Source organism: Rhamphochromis longiceps, linkage group LG15 (genome assembly GCF_057381845.1).
Source record: "Rhamphochromis longiceps isolate RC_006_pf linkage group LG15, R_longiceps_female_GT1.1, whole genome shotgun sequence".
NCBI classification, from domain to species: domain Eukaryota; kingdom Metazoa; phylum Chordata; class Actinopteri; order Cichliformes; family Cichlidae; genus Rhamphochromis; species Rhamphochromis longiceps.
Genome location: NC_140571.1, coordinates 17,900,631 through 17,922,665, shown reverse-complemented (window position 1 = coordinate 17,922,665; position 22,035 = coordinate 17,900,631). Strand labels below are relative to the sequence as shown.

Below are 22,035 nucleotides of genomic sequence, written 5' to 3'. Positions count from 1 at the left end.
GTTAAATGTCAGAATATCAGACACAAAAAAACAACAACAATGGGCGACTTATTTGCGGGGGGGGGGGGGGGGGGGGGGACATGTACATCTGTATAGCCACTGCAGTATCAAGTCGCGTCTCTATCAATTATAAACCATGATATGAGTGCAGCTTTTATTTTGGAAATTACTCATCCGGGTCCCCGAGCCCAAGCAAGCTCGCGCTAACTCGGACGTCGCGAAGTGTCAAGCTATCTCATGAGAAACCTGAACTGAGACCGGAAGTGTATAGAGTGTGACTTCGCTATAAAAGAAAACTTCTATTCCATTTTTAGAAAATGCTTTGAGTGTTTGACACCAGTGACAGAACTTGACAATTAATTATCTCATTTATGATTCACTAGTTAAATTGAAACATTTAATGGAAAATCTGAACAGATGTCATTACATCAGATTTTTTTCTTGTCTTTCTTTAAAAGGCTCCCACATGATAAGACTTAGGGAAAGACTGCTCAATTTAATTGTTACCGATTGTAAAAGTTAAATTGGGCGTTTTCCTTTATAAATACAAAGATGCCACAAACATGAGGCCTCGGGCTTAATGTGGAGCACAGATTTACACAGAAATATGCCACAACTTCTGTCATCCATTTGTGGTTTTATCCTAAACAAAAATAACTGCACAAAATTGCATGTTTTGTTTTAATCATAAATATTTTTACATTTGTTATCTGATTCTAAATACCTAGGGTCAAATATCTCCAAGTTTTTTGCAATTGTTACACTTACATGTTTCAGATTAATAAACTATTGTTAATGTCGCACAAAGATAACCTGAGTAAAAATAAAATGCAGTTTTAACATAAATATTTCATTTTTTTTTCCATTCAAAAAGTAATTGCCCCTTAACTTAATAACTGGTTGTGCCACCCTTGGCAGCAAGAACTGCAATCCAAAGTTCGTCATAACTGGCAATGAGGCTTTCACGCCTCTGTGGAGGAATTTTGATCAACTGTTTTGTGCTTGTGTTATAATTCAGCCACACTGAAGGGTTTTTGAGGATTAATGGCCTTTTTAAGGTCATGCCAAAGAATCCCAATCTCAAGTTTAAGTCTGGGCTTTGAGTAGGGCACACCAAAACCCTCATTTTTTTTAATCCATTCAGAAGCAGACTTGCTCAATTGTTTTGGATCATTATCCTGCTGCATAACCCAAGAACTGAACAAACTGATGGTTGGACAATCTCCTTCAGGATTTTTTGGTAAAGAGCAGAATTCCATCACTTACAGTTTGCAGTGTATATTTACTCCTGTTATATTTGTCTAACAAAATGTGTGTGTTGATGTGAAACATTTAAGTTAAGTGTGACAAGGAAGGAGGCAAATACCTTTTCTCATCAACTGGTTGTAACAGGTTTATAAAGAAATAGAAAATAAAAGGGGACTTCAAAAAAGTTCAATTACAGTGAAAATTGTAAAATCAAAATACAGTTCTTATATTCTTTCAAAGGCCTAAAAATGTTGGTACTTTAATGGCAAAACAATAATTTAACTTAAATCACTATGAAAATATTAAAATAGTTGAACTGCAGGCGAAGTGAATACAAAAGTTGTCAAGTGTATAGTTATATGTAGTTTACTCTTCCAGCACAAAATGATATTTTATAAAAAATAACATAAAAAATAATACATGTATACAATCTATAAAACTAGATGCTTCTGAGTGAACGCTATGTTTTTCTTTAATCTGAAGACTCGGACCGGAAGTCTCCTCTTAACTCCGCGTGACTTGACACTGGTGGCAGGAATGGCGGCTATGATCACTGGAGGAAGGAACCAAGAGACCCTGAAACTTTACTTCTGACGGCCCCGCAGAGGAATGTGTTTCTAGTGAAGGGCAGAAACACCCTCCTGTAACGGATTACAGCGAGAAGAAGTGCTGTAACGTGAGATCACGGCGGTAGATGTCCGGGTCGGGGAGGTAGACGCACTTTGCTAGTTAGCCTAACGTTAGTGCCACTGACTTTGATTCAAGGTAGCTGTTAGCCCGCTGCACTACTAGCCAGCTGTTGGCTACTTGGCTTGGCTGGCCCAACAAGTTATTAACTGTGTGAAAGCAACCTTTATTTGAATATTCGAGTTGGGATCGGCTCCTGCTTGGTACACAGTATTAGGGACGTTTACAGAGATTGGGATAAGGCGCGTTGGGAACATCATTACAACAGCTAACCTCAACGTTAGCTCGGCTTAGCTAAGTTGGGATCCTGAAGTCTCGCCCATTTTTTGGATCCTGCCCCAGCCATTGGCTAAGGGCTAATCAACAGCCAACTTGTGTTCTTTTCAGGCTCATTTGGTACTACGATGGAAAGTCTAACGCTGAGTGATGTCGAGCAGAAATATTACTCGGATTTGTTCGTTTACTGTGACACGGACAACACTAAAAAAGTGGCTTCCAACGGGAGAGTTCTTGACCTTTTCCGGGCGGCCCAGCTACCCAGCGAAGTTGTCCTGCAGGTAAGCTAGCGTAACCGTGTTATCATTCAGACTGTGAAGGTGTGCGTGAAACGAAGGGCCATTGGGGGATTTTTGGTAAACTTGGCTGGCAGGCTGACTGTTGGAGCTGTCCTGTCAGCCAGTGTCGTTGTGGTTATTTAGCCCGGGTGCTTAGCAGAGCTGCGCAGCAAGAGAGACACACCTTCTTCTGGCTAATGTTAGCCTTAGCTAAACAGAGTAGGTAGACAACTCACACAATTTATTTCTTTATTGAGTTTTTTTTTCTCTAACTGACATATTATACATGCAATAAAAGCTGGCATGCCCTCTTCAGTTACCTTTCTGTGGGTATGTGTTGAACTGTGTATCTAACGCACTAAATACTTCTCATTGCTCTTGCTGCCCACTCTTTCCTGTCTTCTCCCTCCATCAACATCTGCCTTTTTTGTTCATTACTGGCTAACATGGTGGAAATGCCTGTGCCTGCACGCCTGTGATCCACAGAAGTGGAGACTTTGTTTATTAACCCTCAAATACGGATTGCCTTCTTGGTCAGATTGCAGAGTGTCCCTGCTCTGACAACTGTGAGTCATGAGTAGCCAGTTAAACTGCAGCAGCCCATTCTTGTGACTCCAGATCTCTCAGCATGGCCAATATTTGCAGTTTGTGAGTCAGCATCCTTTTCAAGGTCAAGAGGGGGGGGGGGGGGGGGGGCTGTGTGGTGGGAGAATTAAGGAGCGTTGTAATCCTACCACTTCCAGAATCTACACTGAGCTCTGTGTTGGCCCGTGAGACACATACTGCTACAGTGTCATGTTGTAACAGGCTGAGAAAAGTCACTGCTGCTTTGTATCCAGTCATACTTGGATAAAGTCCCTCATCGGCAAGAAAAGGATTGCTGGTCAGCTGTGGCAGTTTTTTTTTTTTTTGAGTGACTCGCAGCACTTAAGGGCACCCTCTTAAACAGTTATCCTCATGTTATAAAATCTTACCAGTAGTACTAATCCTGAGGTTTCAGTTGTTTCTTTTAACCACTTTATCTTTTGTGTGTAGAAGGCCGTTTCATTGTTTTGTAAAGGACTACAAAACATGATAACCAGACTTTTTACGCATAGAACACACTGGACATCTGCTTGTGAACATGGCAGATGAGACCATTCTTAAGGGAACAGTTCATCGGATAATTTAAACAGACACTAAACGATAGCTGTTGTTTATTCTCCTTTTTATTACTTGGATGCTATGTTTGCTTAGAGGAAAAAGCTGCTCTTTCAGATGAATACAATGTTGTTAACTGTTCTCCCTTGTCCTTGTGTGCGTGGGTTTAGATCACAGAGCTATGTGGAGCCACTCGGCTGGGTCACTTCGGTCGGAGCCAGTTCTACATCGCTCTGAAGCTCATCGCCATCGCCCAGTCAGGGCTGCCTCTGAGGGTGGAGAGCCTCAACTCGGGTGAGTCCATAAATCGAAGTGAGTCATTGTCATTGTTGTGCATTGATTTCTAAACAATACCATTACACAATTGTGGTCTAGGTCCTCTCTGAAGTACTTTTAGACTTTGGTTATATAGAGATATACTGTTGTTCTCAGGCTAGTTAAAATGTTTCAGGTTAGAAATGAGTTTCATGAATTTCAGAGACAGCTGTTCTCTTCATCACCAATCAATTACATTTAATGGCAGAGCTATCATTTGTCAATTAGAGTCTTAAAGGTTTTTTTGATAAGAAAAAGGTATTTATCTCAGAACTGCATGCATGTGGTGCAGTGTATTTTAAGATTTTCATACAAGCATGTTCTCATGTTTTTTTTAAAGCTGTTTCTTTGTATGTTAGCAGGATTATTTAATACTTTTTTATTTTTTATTTTTTTCATTTTTTACCACATTTGAGTCTTGGGCCATTGTATAAGCGAGTAACTTTTGGGATAGATCCAGATATGGTTAATAGAGCTTTTGGAAGGACTCTTTACATTCATAGACACAAATCAGATTCTTCTTCTTATGCCTGATCCCTGCAGGGCTCCCACCCTATTCCTAATGTCCTTTTTTGTCACACCAAAATTCTGCATGTCCTCTTTCACTACGTCCATGAAAAAACTCCTCTTTGTCTTTTCCTCTTGCTTAGCAGCTCCATAGTTAACATCCTTTGTCGGCTGTATCCACTATCCCTACTCTGCACATGTCCAAACCATCTCAGCCTTACCGCTCTAACTTTGTCCAGACTGCTCAACCTGAGCCGTCCCTCTGATGTACTCATTTCTAATCCTGTCACTCATGAGGAAAAAAGTCTGCCACCTTCATCTCCGTCATAACCGGTCTCACTACCATCCTGTAAACTTTCCAGTTTAACTCTTGGGCCTATCCTTCTGTCACAAATCGCCTCTGACACTCGTCTCTACCCGCTCTGCCCTGACTGCACTCTGTTCTTCACCTCTCTTGTGCGCTGTCTGTCGCTTTAGAGGTTTGACCCCAGGCATTTAAACTCATTCACTCTGTGACTGCCTTTGCTCCTTGCGTCTTCACTATTACGACTGCCTCCCTCTGAAATTAAATGAAAATGGATCAAATTAGAGAATGTATTTATGTAAAGAAAACAAACAATTGCTGTCTGATCCAGAAGAATCCAAAAGGAACTTTTTAGCTTTTGGAGAATCTATTTCATACGCTGGATGTTTGATACATAGGGTGTCTCATAACCCTGTGTTTCTAAAACTGGGAAAATAAACACTGGTACATTAAAAGTAAGCTGTAAAAAGAGAACATTTTAAATGGAAAAATGGCTCATCTTGATTAGTTGATGGGGCAGATGGCATCACATTTCTGATTGGAATAGTATTGGCCATTTATTTGTGTCACCAGATGATTGTAATAGTATGAGCTGTTTCGATGACTTCCCTATTTATCTTAAGTAAACAATGAAGCCGTGGTGGGTTTGACTGCAAAATTGCGCTTTTCTATTTGTCCCTGTTGAGTTCTCTCGAGGAAAAAGAGAAGGAAAAACGCGGCGCACGATGTCACACTCATCCTCTATGCAACATGATCAGTTTGGCCTGAATATATTGCAAAATCGATTTCATAATTTGACAACAATATGAGGAAGCAAACAAGTCACTTCCTTCTAACAAAAGATTTAGGGATGTTTGAGCTCGGTAAACCTCGCCCTCAACTCTCTCTTTGTAAAGTTGGTGCTTTCTCAGAAGTAGACAGTTAATTACAGGATTTGGAAAAAATGTTTAGTTTACTCAGTGCTTTCAGAAAGCTTGAAGTCACCACAGTTGTTCCAAAATATTAAATAGAAAGTTATTTCTGGAGCGGAGGCTTTTGGGGTAATAATACAGGCGTTCAGAAGCAAAGGCGGTGGTTTGGTTTCTGTGTGCTTACTAAAAGACAGAGCGCTGCACATAATAATCCTGTGGTGAAACAATTCTTTTAACCAGACTTAACTTAGAGATATAAGAGGATATTGTTAGTAGGTTTAAAGGAAATTTCAACCTTTTGTTAAAACTGATTATTTTTCTTAAAAGTAGATTCTCATATTCACAATGCTTGAAGCAGCAAACGACTTGTACTTTTGGTGGAGGAAGAAAAAAATGTATGGCAAAAAAAATCCAGATCACTTTCTTCCCACTAGCTAATCAATTTGTTGCTGAGTCACTGAAACCATAGTGGGGTCATATACAACAGGATTAGCTTATTTGGGTGTCTTGGTCTTGGGTCTGTTTGCTTACCCACTCTCTGAGAAAGCCATAAACACCAGTAGAAAGGGTTAGGGTTAACAATATTAGTACCAGTATCAGTTCAGTATCTGCCAATGAGGCTGCCTAAAAACTACAAACCCTGCTTCATTCAACCATAGTTTTGTGGCACACGTTGAATTTTTGAATCAGTTTTTTTTTTTTTTTTTTTTTTAAATAACTGTGGAGTTTAGAAAGTCCTGCCTCGCTCGTCTTTACCTCCTTGAGATTGGATTGGTTTGCCTGAGACAGATTTGCATTAGTTTTTTAGCAGAGGTTGACCCAACATAGAAGGGATTAACGTTTGATTTGGTCTGGATCCAGGATTTTTTCAAAGGTGTCTTTAGTATTGTAAGATAGAGCAAACAGAAAAAAATACATTCCCCAAGGGGGAAAAAAAGAAAAACAAAAATGGGCAAGCTACAGTGTGGTAGAAATTTTCAGTCTTAGAGCAGGCATGCTGGCACGGACTGTATTCCTGTGTTTGTTTATCACAGATCTTTGTTTTAAGTCCTCAGCATTAAGAGTTAAGAGACAGCAAACATACACTCGGTGTGGCAGTGTGTTTCATTTTCTATTTGAGGAAACGGCTCTTTCTGAAAGGTATACTGTTGTTCCCATTTTATAGCAGTTACTCTCTTTCCAAACCCTATAAACGTCAGCTGATTGCAGCAGGCACAAGGATTCTGGGAAATCTACGGAGTCAGTAGTCGGTTTTTCTCTCTCGAAAGCCAGAAGCAACTTCTGGACTCTAGTGCACTGAAGTTTTCAGCTGCTGCTGAACAAATATTGAAACTGAATTTAATTTGTGTCTTGACAGTCAAGGATCTACCGTTGCCAAGGTTTGTGGTGGGGAAGAATGAGGCAGAAGCGAGACATGCTGCACTGTACCAAGATCCCGACAGTCAGGGATTGTACCCTGCCCCCGGTACTGCAGTAATACCCAGGCCACCTGGCAGGGGTCACCAGAACAAGAAAGGACATCCCTCATCCACTTCACTTCCTGTCCACGAGGTCATTCAGCCCCTGGCAACTACTATAGAATCACAGGTTGGTAGTAGCAAATGCAAGAATCGATGTTGCAGGGACGATTGTATACAAACTTAATATTTCTTTGAACAACTGAACCCAGTGGTTACTTGGAGATAAGCTGCTGTGTTTCCTGTGTTTTTCCTGTGTATACTTGACAGAGACATTAAAAGGGACACTCAAAGCATCTTGAATTGAAATCTATAGCAGAGCAACAAAGTGGTGGTGGAAATGATAAATTCTTTTCAAAGCCTCCATTTGGGGGAAAAGTCATGAAATTTTTAAGTGATCTTTACCAGATTCGAGTGGTGAATTTCTTTGTCGCTTTTATGTGTCCATGACTCATTGAAATTAAAGTCAATGTTGCTTCAAAGTAACTGCAAATAAGTGTCCAGAGTGGGAAGACTTGCCTCTGGAAGGACTTTGATGTTTGAATACATTCCTTTCTGAAGTTTTCTGCTGCGGACTTAAGTGTGTTGACACGTGTGTCAGTTATTTAGATTTCTTTCGCAAGTTTTAACTTGTATGTGCTGCATAATCATTCACTAGTTCCTTCAGCATCCCTTATCTGTGATGATGCAGATAAGAACTGATTGATGTAGCAGTTATTGGTCTTGGTTTGGATGTGGCGTGTTGAAGATTGACGTCTTGTTGTGTATTAGATGTGATCTAAAGGTTAACGCCCAAAACACTGAACTGTTTTAAAGCAGTAATACTACCACCTTCAAATCATGCTTATTAAAGTTTGCTGATTCCTTATATGTGTACTAAATGTCTTTTTAACTGCTTGTTTATTTCATCGGTTTGTTTTTTTTTCTTTTTTTTAATATGTCACCAGCCTGAACCAACGTCCCCAGTGGTCTCCCCTCACCAGTCTCCCCCAACCTCACCTCATTCCTGGAGGAAGCACAAGCGGCAACACAGTGGAGGAAACGCAGAGCGACAACCTGTGGTGGCAGCAACTGGAGCCGTGTGGACGCAGTTCAGAGAACCACAAACAGGTGACCCACTTCTTAATGATAGTTTCTCAAAAGGAGAACTATTCTGCCTATTTCCAACAACATATTTCTAATCTTAGACTCTGCTTGAGTAGCTTTGCATTTGCATTTATTTCCATTCACAGTTCAAAGCAATCCTTATTATTTATACGGATGCAAATCATCCCTTGACCCATCTTCTGATTGGGTGCCCATCGTAAACAGAAGGTCTGAATGCCAGGCACGTGGGGCTTCTGGACTCATCTTGGAAAATGTTCAAATCTTTTCAGATGTTTTATAGACTAAATAATTATTTAAGATGATGATGAGCAAATTTGTTGATAATGAAAATAAGGACAAAGAGAAAGAAAAGTGGCAACAATTTGAGTTAAAATGGCTTTTTTTCTTTCTTTTTTGCCCTCAATAAAGAAAAAAAGGTAATGCATGTGACAGGGGTTTCACTTGCAAGCACTCACGAGCAGCAGATGATAACAATAACATCTCTAAGGGCAAACAGAAGTGACAGTGTGGTAAAAGTTGCTTTTAGCTTTGACTCCAGTGATAAATTGTCGTTTGTACCACTTCCTGTTGTTTGCAGCGCCTACATGCTGTTAATGATATTTGCTGACACAGACACTTGCTGCAGTTTGTCATTAGGGGACCAAAGTAATTGTGCCTGCTTTTTTTTTTGTTTTTTTCCAGCATAAAAAGTAGTTGAGATATTACAAAGAATGGTATGAAAACAAAACTTCTTAATTAACATTACTTGCAAAAACATACTTTCCTGTCCTTCTCCTTTCAGGTCCAGTGGCTGGCGATGGCATGTGGCCGTCCCACTCACCACCTCTTCCAGGTCAGGAGAGTTGGGTCAGTTTTACAGCGGACACACCGCCTTCCAGCACGCTTCCAGCAATGCATCCATCATCAGTCCAGGTACAGCGCTGTTGGTTCGACTCGCTTCCTATTGCAACAGGCTTCATTATACAAGCAAGCTAGAAAGATGCACATCAGCGTTCCATCTTAAATTACAAGGCGCTAGTTGGATGTTGGATACACTACACTGATTCAGTACTTCAGCAGCAATAATGTGAAGTAATGGGTTGCCATATGATTTTTGTCAATCTCTCACATCATTGTGGCTGAAACTTGGCCCAATGTTGTTAATATTGCTTCAGTTTGAAGTTCATTTATGGGCGGTTCTCCTAAGGCCCCGCCACAACATTTCAGTCAGGTTGAGATCTCGACTTTGCCTGGGCCAGTGCATCGCCATGATTCTTCTCTTTTTCAGCCATTCTAATGTAGATTTGCTGCTCTGCTTGGGATCATTGTCCTGTTGCGTGACCAAGTTTAGGCTGAGCTTTATCTGTCATTGTTCCAGAAGTCTTGCCGTTTGTTCAGATTTCACAAAACAGCATATAGTCCTGTGAAAATCTTCTTTTTCACAATACAGTGAACACCCACTATTTTAAATAAGGGCTCTGATTACGGAAATGAGTTTTTTCATTTTCACCAGTGAAATCCTTGAACTAAACCAAACAGCTATAAGGTGAATCGTGGCCATATATATAAAAAACAAACAAACATTTGATTTGGGTAAAAAAAACAACCCCTAAAAACATAACTACTCAACACTCTTGTGTTGTGTGCGTATTTGGTAGTGTGTAGCCCACAGTTAGTAACAACAATCACCACTTTTGGAGTTTTTGACATTTTGCACTTACTAAGTGAGCTGAGATAAAATTAAGGTCAATCATTGCCAATATAAAAACACTGAAATGCTCAGAAATATTTTGGATCTATTCTATCTTTACCACCATTAGCCAATCACTATGCAGAGATGGGACGAGAAGACAGCAAAGTGAGGCTATAAATTAAAGGACACATGTACACCCTCACAATACAGACCTAGAGAAGGTGATACAGTTCAATAGAGCATTAATAGATCAGCAAGTTACAAGATGACCACACAGAGTATTTTAGCTGGAAAATGTGATGCAAATGTCTGCCATCAGAAACTGCAAACATAAAGCACGAGATATCACAGTAACCACAATCGGGCCTTGAATGTCAGCCAGCATCTTGTATCAGTACTTTATCTGCAAACGCTGCTGCTTGACTGAAACATGAGCAGCTTCTGTGACATTTCTCAGGCAAAGGCCTCTGTACCCACTGTCTAATTATAGGTACACATCATGCCCTCTTTTAGTTTCTTCTTGTCGTTCTGAGCTAACAAGCAAAAAGTCAGTTCTACTTTAGGCTGAAAGTTCTGTAACCATTGTTTTGTTTCAGTTTTGAATATTATTCTTTAAAGGTTTGATTTCTTGTAGTGCCAAGTTTGTATGTATGAGTAGGGGGCCAGGGAGACACGCACTGTACATACTAACAGTGAAGAAGCTGGATTTGCATAGGTTAAAGTGTTATTCTTAATACTTAATTATGCTTGTCTTTCTTAAATGTTTCTGTAAATGGGTTCTCGTAGGAAAGCACAACAATACGAACAGTAGCCTCAGCTGCAACGACCAATGAGATCCAGCGACAGTCCAGCACGTACGATGATCCGTGGAAGATCACAGACGAGCAGAGGCAGTATTACATTAACCAGTTTAAAACAATTCAGCCTGACCTCACTGGCTTCATACCTGGTAGGAACAAAAATACACACACACGTGCTATCAGGATAAAACATGGGTTATTAATAAACTGTGGTTTCTGCGTGTTTCAGGTTCAGCAGCAAAAGAGTTCTTCACTAAATCAAAGCTACCGATTTTAGAATTGTCACATATTTGGTGAGTCACTGCTCTTCTGCTATTTATGGCCTCTGTGTGTGTTTGTGTATCTAAGGGAAATTAAGGGCACCATAAACACGCGTTCATCACCTGAATGGAGTTGATGGCCACATTTAACAGTTTGACATGCGGATATGCTGTAGGTTAGAGCAGGATGGGCATTGATCTTTGCACCAGTGCTCCTTTGTTCTATTGAAAGATCCCTAATTTCATATTTATAAAACTTAATAGGAAGCTGTAGTAAAAGCTTTATTTACTTTTTAGACAAGTGCAGTGTGTGGCAGTTAATCCTAAAAACACCAAGAAGCTTTTCTTTGCTCTTTATCAGAATGTATCATCACTGATCGGACAGCATGTGCAACCTGGATATGGTTAACTGTTAAACTTCAAGACTAATTTTTACTAAAAAAAAATGCCAAACATCAACAAAGACAAAAGGTTTGACCATATGTAGTTGGTGCAAAGAAAATGTGTTTCACCAGTTCTTTGTTAACTCCAAACCAACCTGGCTTTATTTTGCTGATGAGTAAGACGTTTGTGGCTAATCGAGCTCATCAAAAACAAGTTGTCAGTTCCTGTTTATGGGATTATTTCCAAAGAAGCGTGCAGTGTCAGTTGACACAACTTGTTTTGACAGGATTCATAATGACTAGTATCACTAGCTCTAAGCAGCAAACGCGGCATGTAAATGGGCAAGTCGGATAAGATTCAATGTCTGCTGTAATGCCGTATATGATATGATATTCTTACTGTCTAATGTGTGTTTAAAGGGAGCTGTCAGACTTTGATAAAGATGGAGCGCTGACCCTGGATGAATTCTGCGCTGCCTTTCACTTAGTTGTGGCCAGGAAGAATGGCTACGACCTCCCCGAGAAGCTTCCTGAAAGCCTGATGCCAAAGCTGATTGACCTCGATGACTCAGCAGGTGCTCAGGCTTGCCTCTCTCTTCCTCTCTCTGCTGCACCCTTTATTCATTTTCTTATCTCACACCTCATTAGACCTAGGGTAACAGCGCTATTGTGCAAAACCCGCATGTTGGAAGTAGTTAACTGATTTTTGGGCTGAGCTGCACTTTTCAGGACACAGTTTTGTGTTCTCCTGCCCTCTTTTAACTTGACATTGACTCAGTTGCTGATAGCCATAACAAACATGTTTATCAAGTGTTATAATTCAGTGTTGACCTTGTTTTTTACATATCAGGAAAACAGCAGAGAAATAGTCTTTCTTATGTGCTTATGCAATACTCAGAAGCAGAAACGATTGCACTTTGAAGTTTCACGATTTTTGCCATTGATGGTTAAATGTAGTTGGCATTTTGACTGCATGAAAAAAATGTTTTATCTCAAGCTCTTCTCTGAAGTTCATCTTTTTGAAGAATCCCAACCAAAAGTAATGTTGTGTGGATTTTTTTAGTTTATTTATGTGTATTTAACTCGTGTCTATTTTTTTTTTCCCAGAAGTCCCAGAGCAGACTGCTGATGTTGGATACTCTGCGTCACCAGTAGAGGTGACCCCCAACAAGTCTCCCTCTATGCCTTCGCTCAATCAAGCCTGGCCAGAGATGAACCAGAGCAACGAGGTTCCAACGTGCACGCACCACATGACTATATTTGTCGTTTTTACACATCCTCTAAACTCGAGGCTGTTTGCTTTTGCTCCGTTTGCGTTTGATTCATCTTAATTGCTCAGGGTTAATTAAGTGAGGTTGCTCTCTCTTTATCCATCCATTATAATTCGAGTGCCACGTCATCCTATTCATCATCAAACATATTTTCTGATAATTCAGCACCTCCTCTCTCACTTCTTGAGACTGTGTATGAAAGTCGGCAATGTCCGTTTTGTTTCCACGCCTGCTGATGATGCCGCGTCGGTGTGGCATCACGGCAGAGGCTGAGACTGATGATGTAAATGTGTGATGTCACTGCACTGGCTGACTGACTGACATGTTTTTTCTCACTGTCTGTCTGTCTCCTGCAGCAGTGGGAGACGTTTAGCGAGCGCTCCTCCAGCTCACAAACTCTGACCCAATTTGACTCTAACATTGCACCAGCTGACCCTGTAAGTCAATCACTTAGCATGCATGGTTTCACCATTAATGGACAGACATTAACCCTCTCCAGATCTCTCCTTTTTCTCTCTATCTCTCTCAGGTCCTCTCTGTCTCACTGCCTGCATGATGTTCTTTCAAAGTGCAATTAAGTGCATCAGCAATAGAAGTGTGTGTTGTGATTTGGCTTGCTCAGTTTCTATTGGACATCACCTTTTTTTTTTTTTTTTTTTTTTTCTTTAGAGTCACATCCACCAATCACATTTTAAGATTGTAAGAGATGCATTTTTCCTCACATGATTAAGAACTAAAGGTTGTGCACAATTCTGTTGTGCATTTACTTTTGAACAGTCAAAGTTCTTCACGTTTATGTATTTTTAATTTTTAAACCGTAAACAAATAATTGTCCCAAAAATAGCTCTGACTTCAAATACGGTTTTATATTGCAGGAGTGTGCATCTGTTTTTAGACTGCTTTTATGTACTCCCATTCTGAGCTGAAACTCAAGATTAAAAACAAAAACAAAACACTTATCAAGCTTAACCTATAAATCTCCCAAAAATTAGATTTATCAAAGTTTTCCATGTTAGTCTTAATTGACCGTTGAATTTTCTGCAGTCAGTTTGTGTATGAATGTAAGGCTAATACAGTTATTTTTAGCCATTTGAATAATTTAGAATTTAAGTAAATGTAACCCCACTGATGTAGGAGTAAAAAAAGCCCCAAATCTCTCTCTGCTGTGGAAAAATCCTGCACCGACAGCAGGCCCAAACAGCTCCACAAATTCTTTTTTTAATTTGTTTTTTGTGGCTAAATTCTCCGCTGCCATCCATGCACCAAATCTTAATGGGTGCATAGGATCTTTGCTGTCCAACTGTGAAGAACACACTTGGAGCGGAAAATAATTTTTGAAACAATAACAGTCTTTTGTTTGTTTTTAGTTGTCGTTAGGATGGGGGGGGGGGGGGGTATAATTGTATGGGCACGTCTTTTATTTTATTTTTTTTTTTTTAAAGCTTATTTAGAAAATATGTTTCCAGGTCTTTCACATCTTCTCATTTAAACATGTTTGATGAGATGCTCAGTGAGCATGTCAGCTAAAAGAGTGCCACACAGGTTTTCATGTTGACCCTTCCTCCTCACAGGACCAGCAGCAAAAAGATAAAAATAAAAAAATTACCTATCTTCTTCCTGTCGGTTTGACCCTCTCTGTGTCTCTTTTCCACAGGACACGGCCATCGTTCACCCAGTTCCCATCCGGATGACGCCCAGTAAGATTCACATGCAGGAGATGGAGCTGAAGAGGACTGGCAGTGGTGAGAAACTCTCTGACCTTAAACTGACTGTCCAAATCCTGACTTACAGTTGAATAAATAATAATGATATTGATGCACATGTGCAGCAACAGGCAGACCTCTAAATCTGTTTTTGTGGGCAGCAACGTGAAGGAACTTTAATATGACTGAAACAGAATTATGACCTAATTGCATTAGAAAGCATGCTAGTATGTTCTTTATATACTGAAGAAAAAACATATTGTAACAGGTGGGAAAACATCCAGCTGTGCTAATACAGTCAGCTTACTTTGTGCTTTGCAGAGTGCGCACTATTGGGAAAGTAATAAAAATCCAAAAGGTCACCATTTGAAATGATTCAAAGAGCGCCTCACAGGAGCTTTTATTACTCATATACATGTTTTTGTTTTTCTGCAACTGAGCACGTTTTGTCCAAACTAACAGCCGATTGCTAACATTTAATTTTCCCTGTTGATTGACTGCATTTGCTTCAACACTTTCCCCTGTTTGTGATCTCCCCCTTCCTCCAATATTTAGACCACAATCATCCTACCAGTCCTCTGCTGGCTAAACCTCCAGAACTGTCTGAAGAAGCCAAATTACCCGCCTCCATGAAGTTTGTAGCTGCCAACACTGTAGGTGAGTAAAAGATGAGCTGCTATGGCAGGGAGCTTTACTACGGTGTTCCGAAAACATCATCCGACACATGATGCAGTTATTTATTTGTTTAGCCATTTTAATCCACTTTCTATTTTAAGGACAGACTAGAGCAGGGCGATATGATCAAAAATATTTATCACGATATACATTTGAAAATTTGCGATGACGATATAATTGACACTAGACAAAATACTTTACAACTCCACAACTTTATTAGTGCAAAAAAACCCAGCAATGTATTTTCACTTAAACAAGCAGCTGTTTTTTATGTGGATTAAAGTTATAGAAAACTTTAACAGTGCAAATGCAAATTCCTTGCTGACAGTTTAACCAAAAGGCATTTCCAGTGGAAACTGGCCGACATATCCTCAGCATAACCATGTATAATATCCACAAAACTTAAAAAGAGGTTATACACACACAATACGCGAGCCTCCTGCCTACGATAGTCGTAATGCTTCAACAATCCATCAATCGGTGCGGGTTTGTAGCTTAGCAAAGTCGTACTGAAACATTTGACAGATTTTCGAGCGCCGTGTACGACATAAAATCGTTTCGAGGTCAGTAAACACAACCAGAATTCATACATAAGGCACACAGGATTATAAGGGGCACTGTCGATTTTCAGAAAAATCAAAGGATTGATTTTAAGTGTGCCGTATTTTCCAAAAAACACGGTAATAACGACGGCCCGTTAGCATGCGCTACCAAAAATAGTGCTTTGTTGTGTATCTGACGGACGAAAGCTAAACCAGTTCCACACCACTGAAGTTGCAGTATTTTTACAAACCAATTCTGGTTCATCCGTTTCATTCAATGATCCACTTTCGCCCTTCTCATTCTCCGCCGTCGCCATGCTTTTTACGCCATGTGTGTATGAAAACAAAGGCACTGCGCATGCGCGTTTTACCCATATTCTATCGCGATATTTCATTTTCTTATCGTTGCCCAACATTATACTGGTATTACCGTGAACGGTATGATATAGCCCAGCCATAGGTTACATCATTAAGAACAAAATTACAGATAGAAATCTGGCAAGCAGTCGATTTAATGACAAAAGAAAACCCTTGATACTTTAAAGTAACATACAAAAATCAAGACTAAAAATAAATAAATAAATAAAAATGGAAGTATTTTTCCCTTATATGTTGGAAGGTGTCTGTGGCTCAGGTGGTAGAGACAGTTGTCTACCAATCCCTGCTCCTCCATACCACATGTCAAAGTACTGAACCCCAAGTTGCCCCAAATGCATCCATTGGCATGTAACTGGGTGAATACAATAGAAAATACTTAAATTTGGTAGAAAGGCACTATCTTAGTACCATTTCACATTTGTCTTTCCTTGGTGGTGCCTTCATAACCTCAGTTCAGCTGCTGATAGTCCAGACTAAGATTCCAATTTTTTGTGGAAGAATTAAAAAAAAAACAACAAAAAACTACCATTTTGTTAATTTTCTCATGATTTGTATGCTTGTGGGGTTTTTTTCTTTTCTTTTCATGAAGGTGATGGTTACAGCAGTTCAGACTCTTTCACCTCAGACCAGGAGCCAATCACAAGGCAGAGGTTCGTTCATTTTCTGTCTGTCCTTTCTGACAATTACTGAAAGTGATGCTTTTGGGTTTTTCTACTTCCTCACATTGTTACTCAGTTGGTCATGTTGCAGCTCTGTTCAATGATCAACTCCAGACCTGAACTGTGATGAATCGTGTTGTAAATAAAGCACTGTATCCTGTGTGTAAATCTTTAAACATTAATGTGCTCAGGTCTCAGTCGGGTACGTCCCCAGAGGCTTTGAAGGTGGTAGCCCCGCCTCCCCCTCCACCCCGTCCCCACCCCTCCCACTCTCGCTCCTCATCTCTGGACATGAATCGCACCTTTGCTGCCACGTCTGCCACAGGACAACCCCAACCCTCTACGATAGCTTACCCTCCTGCTGTGCCTCCACGACCGCTTCCCACACAAGTAAGAAAAGTATTTTATGTGTCATTGGCATTATTTGTGATTTTGATACTACGAAAGCTGTCACGACACCCTTTCATCCCTCCCCAGACATCAGTACCACTCACCGGGCATCGCGTAGAGGCGGAGAGTATACCAGGAGGCGCGGCGGTGCTCACCACCACATCCCCACAGCAGATTCCCCAGCAGCCCAACTTTGCAGATTTCAGCCAGTTTCAGGCCTTTGCAGCCTCTGAGCAGCCCTCAAGCCTACCAGAGGTGGACAAACACATCGAGCCAGGACAGGTAGGTCGATCCTGGAGGGTCAGGGTTTGGAAATAGAATGATGCTCCTCTAGACAACATCAGTTCTTCTCAGAGATAGCATTTATAGTCTGGCTTTGTGTATAATATGTTGATGTTAATGTATTGATTCTTTTGATTTTTGAATGTATTTCTTTTGCTCTTTCCCCAAATCCCCAATTGGTTGTTTATTTTAGTTTTCCTTCCCTTTGTTATATAATGTTCTAAACCCACACATTGATTGACAGATTTCATCCATGTTACCGTTTTTTTGTTTTGTTTTTGTTTTTTTTGTCTTCTAGTATTAAATATTAGACTTCTTATGAAATATTATTGTTGCAAACCATCTGCAATCTGCATCTTTTAATTTCTTAACTGTGGCTGTTGTGTTACATTTGAGTAAACACTTTCACTTTCACATGCATTGTTTGTTTATGTCCGCAGGGGGACAAGCCTTCGGAGGGGGCCGGCCCCTTGAGAACAGTTAAGAGTGACGGCCAAGCTGATGAGAGACCCTCAGCTACAGTCAACTCTGTACGTCTTTGAACTTTAAACTCAATAAGACCAGTGGTTTTTAAACTTTTTGTGTTTGTGTGGAACATCAAGAGGCAATCTGAAATTCATAGGCACACTTGTTTATTAGACTGTGTGAAAGTGAGGTAAACTCTTTGTTGTCCCGTCAGGGAGCCAAAGGCTCCTCCGGCCCCCTGGCTCCTCCCCCCAAACCTGTACGTCGAAGGTTGAAGTCTGAAGACGAGCTGAGGCCGGAGGACGAGCAGCACGGTCCACAGAAATCTAACGTCATAGCCGCCGTCCTGGCCACTCAGCCTTCCATTCCCAGGTGGAGAAACTTGCTTTGGTTGGGGACACTTTACAGGGCGTTGTGTTTATCAGCACTTTAGAAAAAGCATATTTCTCTGTTTGCAGGTCAGTTGGAAAGGATAAAAAGGCGATTCAGGCTTCAATCAGAAGGAACAAGGAGACAAACACTGTTTTGGCACGACTTAACAGTGAGCTCCAGCAGCAGCTGAAGGTATGGAAGACATTAGTAGTGTTTTCTAGTTTTAGCAAACAGACTTTGTTCTCCTTTTAACTCCCGCTTTGCTCACACCTGTTTTCTTTTCCCAGGATCTGCTTGAAGAAAGGATATCTCTAGAAGTCCAGCTGGAGCAGCTCAGACCCTTTTCCCATCTTTAACCTACATATGGAGAGCAACTCTACTGTAGTTCATCTGAATCAAGGCTGTGGCCCTCGTTGTGACTCCTCCCTTCCTCCTCTCCTTTTCCTTCCATCAATCTCGGCTTTTCCCGGAGGCTTCAACCTGCCTCAGGGCATTCCGTTAAAAACTGTCACGCTCAATCACACACTGCTCAATCGTAAACCGGACAGACCTGAGGGCACAGTCTTACCAGTGGGAGGGGATCTTAGAAACTGGCACTTTTCACTTTTTGCTAAAGAGAGGCGAAGGTGAGGAGGATGACGGCAAACTGAGAGGCAGAGCGCTCCAGCTCCAAGTTTGCTCTGAAGATAAAACTGCTGGTGTCTTGATTAAATCACTCTCTGAATGACTGAAGGAGAAACGCGGAGTGTATTTGTCATGTTTGTGTGACTGTTTGTGCATTTGTGTTCCTGGTGGCTGGCACCAGTATGCTTGACTCGGCTGCACCAAACTCCTGCAGAAAATTTAAAAAGGGGGCGAAACAGTTTTCTTTTCGTCTTTTGTGTAAGTGAACTGAGACGACCTATAAAGATTTTAGACCTTCTAATATCGTCTGATGTCACAAACTCGACAGGTTGGGTCTTGTTTATTACACTGAAATTGACATGGAAGAGTAAAGACGGGCAAATTGTGCTTTAAGTGAGCATTATATGCTAAAACTTAGAAGTTTCTGGTTTATAAAAAAAGGTTACATTTTTCCTCTTTTCACTTTTTGATCCGTGCTACTACTGTAGTGCTCTGAAGGCATTTCTTGTTTTTGAATCCTCATGAATGGTCTGTTCTGCTGAACACGTGGCACCCATGGCTGTCCATTATTGTGAAATAATCCAAAGAACACAGATTTTATGGGCTTGCAATGGGACACATGAAGACCGAAGGAAGTCTACAGCACAAATCATCCGTCGGTACATCGGTCAATAAGCAAGTAAGGATAAATTTGTCTTTTTCTAAATGGAGTTTGGTGTAGTCGCCTCTCTATTTGTGAAACATACTGGGCTATCTCCAGACAGGACCTTTTGTGTGTTTGTGTGGGGCTTAATGACTAAACCAACACGGTGAAGGCTTTTTTTTTTTTTTTTTTTTTTTTTTTGGTGACGCATCCTGTGACATGAACTCAGTCCACCCTTCCTCTCTTACCGCCCCCTTCAAGTCTACATGTAAACATTTGCGTGGTTGATGGCATGATGCAGTGAGTGAAAGTGCCATGTCTTCTGTTTTTTGTTTTTTTTTGTTTTCTATGTGTTACAGTGTTTTGTTTTTTGGGATCGTGGTGACTGAAGGGTTTCACTTTATGCCAAATGACTGAACTTTCACTCTTCTCTTTCACTTCCGCTCGGGCTGTGTTTGAAGAAAAATGCACCACCTTTTCTTTCCCTGAAGTTTTCTTCATTTACTTTCAAACCTAGCTCTGGCTTGACATTTCAGCTTTCTTTCTAACGCTGTGGGTTTTGTTTCCTTTTTTTTCTTTTTTTTTTTTCTCTCCCAAACTTTAACTTCACCTTTATGAGTCAAGAACAGACGTTCATATGAAGGGTTTGAAGATATTCCAGCTGTTTGATTGCAGGAAGCGGCGTTTATGAAGAATACATTTGTTGCTGATTGGGGAGAAGTTTGCCTGTGATTTCTCTTCAGCAAACATGTGCACAGATCCAAACTGATGCAGCAGGTAGTGATTTTTGATGATTTAAAAAAAAAAAAGAGAGAGAAAACAACAACAAAACAGCTGTTTTCCAATCGGGCAGTCAGCACTATGCAAGAATGGGCGATACATCCTCACAGACCAACTATACCTAAGTGTTTGTCCGATGATAGTAGCAACCATGTGAACAGTATACTCTGGTTTTTGTATCGTAGCTCTTCCAGAACCTCATCTACTGTATGTTTGTGATGTATTTTTGCCTTTTTGTTGTGTTTTTTTGGGGTGGTACTGATGAGCAGTCCACTTCCCCGGGCTCCTGGCTCCAGAGGGAAGTAAACGCCAGATCAGTGTTGTATCAGGGCAGTTTCACCTGAAATCTGTGGGTGTAGATGAAGCTTAACAGGAGACCAGTCAACAGAGTGGGAGACCTGAATGTCCCAACTGCACTTTGAACTGAATCCCCACCTTCCCCCCCCTCTTGTTCCCTCACAATTTCTTTTATTTGTTGTCTCTCTTTGCTTACTTTTAATCTGCATGTTGTCTTTCACGTGTATTTAAAAAGATGCTTTAAGATGAAAAAAATGATGAACCACTTGTTTTATTTCTCATGTTTTTGTTTTGGTTTTTTTTGTTTTTTTTTGTGCCAGTGTCATAAAATGCCCCGTTTTTGGTCAGTGAATTTTTCTTTTATTAATGATTTATCCTTGTGTTGTTGTTTGGTTTTTTTTTTTTTTGGTGAAGCATCAGTCTTCTTCTAAAGCCTTACTTCCCCCGACGGCGTTCAGGTTTCCACAGCGGCTGACTGACCTCTCTTCCTTGTTTTATCAAGGCTCGCCTTCTTTTTTTTTTCTGCTATTGAGGACGATGATGTAATTTGTGTGTGTGTGTGTGTGTGTGTGTGTGTGTGTGTGCGCATGTTGTTTCCAGACCTGGAACTAGTACCATTTAAAACCCTGTTAGACACCTTCAAGTGGGATTGATTTTATTTTTGCTAGCACAACAGCTCCCTCATCATCCTTTAACCCAAAAGGCAATACAGGCAGGCAGAAACAATCAGTCGGTAATGAAGTCTTTGATGGGATTTTGAATGCTATTCGCTCCCAGATCTGTGTTGTATATTGTATATGATACACACTTTTGGACTCATATGTAAATTTGCATTAATTGCTGACTAACAGCGAAAGAATATTCTATTTAATTCCTTCTCTCTTGGCTGTGGGAACCCTAGATGTTTAACTGCATGGATGTACTGTATCTCTGCAGATTCAACTAGCAGCTGTGTGATTTTTACACAAAAATAAAAAAACGGCACAATATTTTAAAAACTGCTCTCTTTACTCACTAATTTATCTGGAAATGGTTAAAAGAAAATGCACCCAGTCACCAAACAAGTCGTCTCAAACTCTTTATGACCATGCTGGTAGACTTCCCCAGTTAGCCAGCAGGGATGTACATCTGACAATTCTGTCGAGAGTATGTGACGAAATCATGTCTATGTGGAGTAAGACGCTAATTTACTTGAAATTTATCACCCCATGGTTTAATGGTGTTGGGAAGAAAATGGGTTCCATAGTGTAGCCGTTTTTATATATTTGCCTAACAAGAAATTTTGATTTTGGTCAGCGTCACTTGTTTTAAACTTCCGACGATAAAGTATGATCACAGCAAGACTGTAAGATGGATGATTATCTAACAGGGTTATGGAGAGTGCAGCCCATCCCAGCTGTCACAGAGGGAGAGGAGGGGTACACCAAACCTATCGCAGAAACCATTCACACTCTTACATCCACAGGAACACAATGCTAAGCACTGAAGCATTACGCCACCCCAGTTACTCCAAAAAATATAAAAGCAGACTTTTTGTTAATTATCTGGTTTAGTTCAACTTTGACCTGTGAGGTAGTTTGTTGTAGTCTGTCCACCGGAGCCGTTGATC

The 22,035-nt window shown here is 40.5% G+C and overlaps 1 protein-coding gene across 3 annotated transcripts; it reads left to right on the top strand.

Annotated features, from left to right (window-relative positions):
* Window positions 1-1,771: 1,771 nt before the first annotated feature.
* On the top strand, window positions 1,772-21,924 carry reps1 (RALBP1 associated Eps domain containing 1). Of its 3 annotated transcripts, XM_085381643.1 has the most exons (20): window positions 1,772-1,959; window positions 2,323-2,492; window positions 3,800-3,923; window positions 7,024-7,253; window positions 8,071-8,233; window positions 9,012-9,142; window positions 10,689-10,851; window positions 10,932-10,995; window positions 11,766-11,920; window positions 12,453-12,574; window positions 12,973-13,053; window positions 14,271-14,358; window positions 14,875-14,976; window positions 16,504-16,564; window positions 16,765-16,963; window positions 17,051-17,245; window positions 17,686-17,775; window positions 17,925-18,082; window positions 18,169-18,274; window positions 18,370-21,924. In XM_085381643.1, the coding sequence occupies exons 2-20, from the start codon at window positions 2,340-2,342 to the stop codon at window positions 18,436-18,438; spliced, it is 2,454 nt and encodes an 817-aa protein (XP_085237769.1). In that variant the 5' UTR covers window positions 1,772-1,959; window positions 2,323-2,339; the 3' UTR covers window positions 18,439-21,924. The 3 variants fall into 3 exon arrangements, with proteins under 3 accessions (XP_085237769.1, XP_085237768.1, XP_085237770.1); XM_085381642.1 differs by having other exon boundaries at window positions 1,772-2,492; XM_085381644.1 differs by lacking the exon at window positions 12,973-13,053 and having other exon boundaries at window positions 1,772-2,492.
* The last annotated feature ends 111 nt before the right edge of the window (window positions 21,925-22,035 follow it).

Bases quoted from the DNA above. Each gene is read 5' to 3' on its own strand.
- reps1 (XM_085381643.1), top strand. From the start codon at position 2,340: ATGGAAAGTCTAACGCTGAGTGATGTCGAGCAGAAATATTACTCGGAT. The intron at 13,054-14,270 runs GTAAGTCAATCA...TCTTTTCCACAG, and splicing joins ACATTGCACCAGCTGACCCT to GACACGGCCATCGTTCACCC. The intron at 17,246-17,685 runs GTAGGTCGATCC...TTATGTCCGCAG, and splicing joins AACACATCGAGCCAGGACAG to GGGGACAAGCCTTCGGAGGG.